General features: G+C 35.4%; 1 protein-coding gene across 1 annotated transcript; it reads right to left on the bottom strand.

Annotated features, from left to right (window-relative positions):
• Positions 1–2,489: 2,489 nt before the first annotated feature.
• LOC120174091 (putative F-box protein PP2-B12) lies at positions 2,490–4,256 on the bottom strand. The gene is made up of 3 exons (XM_039181065.1): positions 3,941–4,256; positions 3,658–3,776; positions 2,490–3,206 (listed from the first exon to the last, which is right to left on the bottom strand). The coding sequence occupies exons 1-3, from the start codon at positions 4,238–4,240 to the stop codon at positions 2,711–2,713; spliced, it is 915 nt and encodes a 304-aa protein (XP_039036996.1). The 5' UTR covers positions 4,241–4,256; the 3' UTR covers positions 2,490–2,710.
• Between the last annotated feature and the right edge of the window lie 2,853 nt (positions 4,257–7,109).

Genomic DNA, 7,109 nt, shown 5'->3' with positions numbered 1-7,109 from the left:
TATCGATACCTAATGAAGGAGTATCGATACTTCTAGCCTAAAATCCCCTTATTTTGAACTTCTGATGAACAATCGGTACTATTTTCCAGTACTTATACTTCTACCTAGAAATGCCCTATTTTGGGCACTAAAAGACCAACTTTCCTCCCCAAAGATCCTATTGAGCTTCTCAACTGTTATTAAAGTCTTATGTATGATAAAATGGATCATAAAAAGGCTTTTTAACATGCTGAAACATCAAAATATGCATTCTACAATGGAAATGCTTCATAACTCATGCAACCTACCAAATCATATCTAATGATCTACATGTGGTAGAGTTGAGTTAGAAGTGTGTGTTACCTTGGATTCTAAGCTGCTGGAAAACACCTCAAAGTCACCCAAGCATAAGTTTTTCCTCCATTTTAGCTTTGAAGCTTTCTCCAACTTTCATCACTAGAAATGAGTTTCTAATGAGTTTGGAAGCTTAGAAGAGTATTTAACAAAAAACTTCCTAAGACTGAAATACTTCAAAAACGGACTGGACGGCTAAGGTTCTCATAAACCCCCATAAAACCCATATTTGGTTTCCATAGTGAAATGGAGAGGTTGAGGGCTTGATTTGAAGCTTTGGAAATTGAGGTTAAGATTTTTACCTTGGTTTGATCAAATTATGATTGTTAGAGATAATGTTCCCACCTTTTAACAAGTTACAAGGGAAGATGAGATGAGTTTGACAGAAGAAGAAGGCAAAGTTTTGAAAAAAGAGATATGAAAAATGGTTAGACGTGAGGTCACCATTCCTTATTGGGTTTTCATCTTTTAGTTTGAAATTTTGTATAATTACTTCCTTGTTCCTTCAAGCTTTGGTCATAATTCAAAAATACCCTTTTTAAGGCCAATTGAGTTCAATCCAAGCCCAAATCTACTCAAACTTGGGTCAAGGCTTCTTACAAGCCATAAGGTTTATCCAAAACCCAATTCAGATTTACCCGAAACTTTTAACATGGGATTCAGGGCGTTACAAAACATCACAGACACAATACGAGAATGGAACCAAAGTTGAATATTCATGCCAATGAGATTTCAATAAGGAAAAATAAATGGAAATCGAAGAATCCCCTTGAGAAATCAAAGCTCTCTCTCGATGAAGAAAAAACATGCTAGAGCCATCAACCATACTGAAGCGTTCTTTCAAGTCCTGCCAAACCAAGTCAACGTTAGCAAACACAATACCGACAGATAAATCCTTACTAACTGTGTTGATGATCTAAGAAAGAACGATTGCATTGTTGCGATCCTACTGGCATGAAGAGAAAGGTCAAAATCTTCTTTGCGATAATTGCCTTCAATAAACCCCAATTTGTTCTTAGCGAGAAGAGTTATTCACATGAACCGGCTCCAAACAGTGTAATTCTCGATCGCTACCAGTCGTTGAGATGTCAAAAGTGTCCTCGTTGTGTGTCTGACGGATGCCAGAACAATGGGTGGTTGAAGTCGATGATCATGGAGTCTGGTGAGTGAGGCGTGATGGATTAGGACGAAAAGAGGGGGGAAACCCCAATTGAGCAAACAAGAGAAAACAAGCCAGAAAATCACGAAGACCCAATAAACTTAAAAATTGATACCATATCAAAAGACTAAAAGAATTTTCCACACTTTATTATTAATATGAATTAAAGTGTATATACAATGAAAAACTATTCTAAGAAACTCTTTAATAGCTAAGCTAACTCTACCGGGAATACAACTGCTAACTTTAACAATTATTCCTCTACCACTACAATTTTAATTATAGGTCGTTTATTCAGCGATGTCCTTCAAATTTTTTGATTTTATTTAACAATAGAATTATTGATTGAACACCTCATCAGTCATTACTTTTTACAAGTCATCATTCATTGGTATACGATTTGAGAGCGTCAATAAATTAATATGTCCCCATCAATAAATTATGCGCAACTATACAATAATGGTTATGCTAAAGATCGTCTGAAATCTAGCGTACAACCATAATTACCGCACTATGGAACCGGTTCATATCTGAGTAGGAAGATTTATTTTTTTATTACAATTGTAATATGAAAATGCCTAATTGTATTTAAGCATAATGTTAAATTCAATCCTAAATTTGATTAAATACACTCTGATACCCGTTTTCTCAATTACATTAGCCAATGATATTTCATTTTGGGTCAAATTTGAGTCAAAATAGTCTTTGATTAGATGAAAATTATTAATTTAACTATTTATACTTATCAAATTATTAATCTAACTATCGCTTATCGTTGTTCTGTCACTTTTTTTTTACTTTTTCTATCTAAAATAAAAATTGAGAACCAAAATACACCCAAAAGAAATAAGAATCAATTATTTAGTTAAATAAAAAAAAAAGCCATTCAGCAATAAGTTTCTAGAAGAGGTAAATTACTCCTCCACTACAATGCTTAAGAAATATCATTGAGTACAAAAATGCTCCACGAGCAGGTCTTGGGCATGTATAATCATACGATTGAGAGATGTGTAGCACAAGTGCTGCCAGATTCTTTAAGTTCTCTTCAAACCACAACCTTAACCACTGCAGTCTAATACTCAGTTAACTCATTTTTTTCTCAAATAGTATTCATGTTCGACATGAATACGATGAACACCGCATGTTCGACGTTTTAACTCTCTCAATATATGAACAGAGTCGGAAAACAATTCAAGCATACCCGGTTGTCCATCAAAGTCAGATATTAGGCCTGAATTCGATTCCCTGCACAATGAGTCCACCCTTCCAATGACCACCTTTTATCTCCAGAACACTCATTTCCAGTTCCCCATTGGTGCACCCGTCATTGAAGAACTCACCCAACTCGATCTCCAACCACGCATCTGCTCTAACCTTTGGGTACTGATCATCATCACTTGCTGCAGGTGTAGGCACCGAAGTTTGAAAACCGAGCAAACGAGAACGGGAGAATAGCCTGATTCGCCTTGGTACGATCTGGTAACGTTGGCGGAGGCGTCTATCTATATCCAAGTAGACAGTTCTCTTACAACCTTCGGTGCCAACAAGGCCAAAACTAACCTCTGCAGGTTGGAAATCGAGCCCATAAGCTCCAGTGGTTAGCTTGAACACAAGGTAAGCCTTGTAGTGCGTCATGGGTGAAAGCAAGGAAATTGCAATCTTCCCACGGACTTCGAACCAACATACGTTCATAAGCTCTGCTACCTCTTCAAACCTGACATTTATCATAAATTGTAAAAGCATTTAGTCATGGATATACATATAACTGTAATTTCCAATTACATAAAGGAACATTTAAAATAATAATTATATCTGAACTCAATGAGAAAAGGAAAAGTTATTATTCCTAAAAGATTCGGGTTCGAGTAGCTATGTGTCAATGTTATCGATAATTAAAAAGATTCTTAACAAATACTAACGTGTAATCGCCCAGACTATTCAAATAACCATTTATATCCATTTGATTCTAAATAACATAGTTCATAACCATTTACTATAAGCCTAGGGTACATGATTATTTGTTTGGTTTAACCTCACAATTAGTGCATTTATCGGTTTAAGAAACATATTTATACAACACGTTAATACTTTGTTTCAAATGAATTTTAACACATTCATAGAGTTCAAATCGTGTTATCATCTTCAATGAATGTAATCGAAAATACCTGGACTCGGGCATTGAAATCCATCTCCAATAAGTAGGAGTGTCACCCCATATAATGGAGAGATCCCTGGCAGATAACATGTAAATTTTCTTGCCACTCCCTCTTTCCAATTGAAGACTCTGTTGCATCAAGATCAACATGTTAAAAAAAAAAACTAGGCATCTGAAAAACAACCATATTTTAACGAAAAACAAACAAAAAGCATCTGAAAGTAGAAAAAAATGGGAATAGAGGCATTCGAATTCTACTCCAAAACGCAAATTAAATTAATAAGAAGTCAAACCTTTCGGCCGCCATGGATGAGGAGAGGAATTTCAGAGAGTCTAAGATAAAGCTGTTTCTCGGAAGGGCAACAGATCGACGATGGAAGGGAAGCCCGGTATTCGGAGGGCAAGAAGCTCTCCCAAACGGCGTCGGATTCAGAAACCGATTTCAAGGTAGTTGAAACAAGCGACAAGCGACAAGCATCCCGAGGGGAAGTGAAGGAAATGATGGCGGCGATGCAATCCTGCGGTAGATCAGTAAGACCAAAGGAGGCGCACCTGCCCATTTGAGAAAGCTCCGATTTCATAAAACACAGCATCAAAATTGGAAAATAGAGGAGGAGGAGAGGAATGGGGGATGAGTGGGAGAGGAAGTGTGTATATTTATAGATGGGAAAACTTAAGGGCTAAGTCTTATGGAAGTCAAAACGGAATGGAATCGCTAAAAAGGAAGCTTGGGTTTGGAACTAGAAAGAAGCTCTCTCCTCTCCAAGATTCACCGTCTCGGGGTGTCGGTCGACCACACAAATTTACTTCGTTTTTATATACACATTCCTGATTTTATTTTATCGTATCTAATCCTTGACTTACTTTTTCCGGCGTTATTATCAAAAATAAATAAATAAATAAACTATTTCAAATACCATTCATCTTTAAGCTCGAGTTTAAAAATATCATTGACGTTTTAATTTTGTCAATTTTAATACGGATGTTTATGTTTCATTGCAATTTTATCACTCTGCTGTTAATCCGTTAACAGGACGATGACATGGCATCTTTGTTCCGTGACGGAGATGTCATGCTCCCTCATCAAAACATATCGTTTTGACACTACCGTTTTGATGCTCAAAAAGCTCAAAACAACGTCGTTTTGTTGATAAAAAATATTTTTCATAGAATTTGAACCATAGACCTTTAGAATCCAAAATTAAATATTCAACCATCAAGTTAACTTAAAACTTAATATAATCTTAACAAAACTATTATAAATAAGTAAAATAAAAAAAATAGGTTATGCAATAAAAAACCTAGTGTTTAGAAAGAAAAATACTCTAATTTCCTAATATTCAACCAACTTCTCCTTCTTCGCCAAATTCCAAAGCAACCTTTTTCTTCTTCAATTGATCGAAGGATAAAAACAACTAAAGAAATGATGACCACTCACCTTCTTGCCATCCTCATCATTTCCACCATTGTTTCACAGTCCAAAGCTCTTCGATTCCCTCAAGAACTCTGCAATCTTTCCTCAAATCAAATCTTCATTTTCGATAGCCCTTCAACGCCACCTTCTTCTTCTCCATCCCCACTGTTATCCCCTGCAAGCCCACTAGTTTCTTCCCCCCTCTTGTCCTTGCACTATTTATTATCGTCGACTCAATCTTTGACTGTGGCAACAACAACTATCTTGGCACCTTTTCTCAGGCCAACCGTCCTCCCTTACGGCTGTGATTTCGATACTCATCTCCCCATTGAACTCTTCCTGATGCTGGCATAATTTTCTGTGATGTGTTTCAAGGTTCCATGGATATAATTCAGAACCATAAGAGTTATGGTACGATCGATCATCTGAATCTCGAAACTTTTCTTTTTGTTGTTGCATTTTGCTTGAGATCATTGACTACCACTGAATCTTTGGTTGGTTTTCGTGGATTCTGATTTAGTTTTTGAAAAATAATATCGAAAACGTAAAATCATCATCATCATCATGGACCCTCTGTAATTTCTTCAACTTTCTGAAAATATTTGTTGGGTAAGTTTGAATCTTCTTCTTCTTCATGATGGAGTCTTTGTAATTTCTCCAACTTTATGAAAATATTTGTTGGGTAAGATTGAATCTTCGTAAAACTTCTTCTTTTTCTTAATGGGCCCTATGTAATTTCTCTAACTTTCTGAAAATATTTGTTGAGTAAGTTTGGATCTTGACAAAATCATTTCCAACTCTTGGAAGTTATCTGAAATGTTCAATACTGATTTTTGTTTCAGCAACTTCCTAATTATGATTTCACGAAATTTAATAATGTTTTGAAGTATTTCATATCGTTTGTGAAACAATTGGAAGGTTTTGATGGAATCAAGGGAAAAAAGTATAAGATTTTGGTTCCCAACCCAGTTGCGTTACAGTTGCGTTCAAGTGATCTTACTTATTTATAATATTTTTGTTAACATTATTCCAAGTTTTTAAGTTAGATTGGTGGTTGGATATTTAGTTTTGGATTCTAAAGGTCTATGGTTCGAATCCCATGAAAACATATTTTTCATCAACAAATGACGTCGTTTTGAGCTTTTTGAGCATCAAAACGGTCATGCCAAAATGACGTCGTTTTGATGAGAGAGCCATGTTATCGCAGTCACGGAACAAAAATGCTATGTCATCGTCCCGTTAACGGATTAACAGTGGAGTGGTAAAATTATAGTGAAACATAAACGTCCGTGTGGCAAAATTGAAACGTCAGTGGCATTTTCGAGCCCAAACTTAAAGATGAGTGATATTTGATGTAGTTTACCCAAAAATAATTACTGTAACAACAATGAAATATTACTTGTCACACTTTCTCTAAATATTACTGAATTAATACCCTTTCTCACAAAATACGGATCATAAAGTACATCTTCACTGGATTCTGTCTGAGCTGGCGACACGGTGGAAAGTCGCGGATCATGAGGCGCGCATTCGCAAGGTTTTGTCCAAGCTGGCACCAGGTTAGAAGTCACAGATCATGAAGCGCACCTTCGCGGGGAAATCCGATACATATAGGAAGATGCATATCATGAGGCGTGCCTTCCATTATTCACTTTGAATTATCACACTCTATTATTACCAGAGCTTTAAATCTTGACTATTCACCCATCCCCTCTCCTATAAATACCCCCGAATGCAAACATCAAACTACACAAAATTACTTTCACATTATTCCTTCTATCAATTCCTTTTATCAAACCAAACAGATTTTGTTATAGTTTTTAGAAGGTAAAATTATCTTTATTATATTATATTTATTTTATATTTAATTATTTAACCAAATTTTATTGTACTAATTATTTTCTATTATTTTTTGCATTTATAAAATGGAAGGCGAGACCATATCTCGAGACATTTTCTCGATATGATAACAATATTAAATTGTGTTTATTTAAATTATTGTTATTTTTTTTATCATTAGTTTATATTTTAATTCGTATACTATTTAT

This window comes from Hibiscus syriacus, unplaced genomic scaffold, assembly GCF_006381635.1.
Source record: "Hibiscus syriacus cultivar Baekdansim isolate YM2019G1 unplaced genomic scaffold, ASM638163v2 tig00112000_pilon, whole genome shotgun sequence".
Classification (NCBI taxonomy): domain Eukaryota; kingdom Viridiplantae; phylum Streptophyta; class Magnoliopsida; order Malvales; family Malvaceae; genus Hibiscus; species Hibiscus syriacus.
Note: the sequence above shows the minus strand (reverse complement) of the source record. Positions and strands in the feature narration are given on the sequence as shown.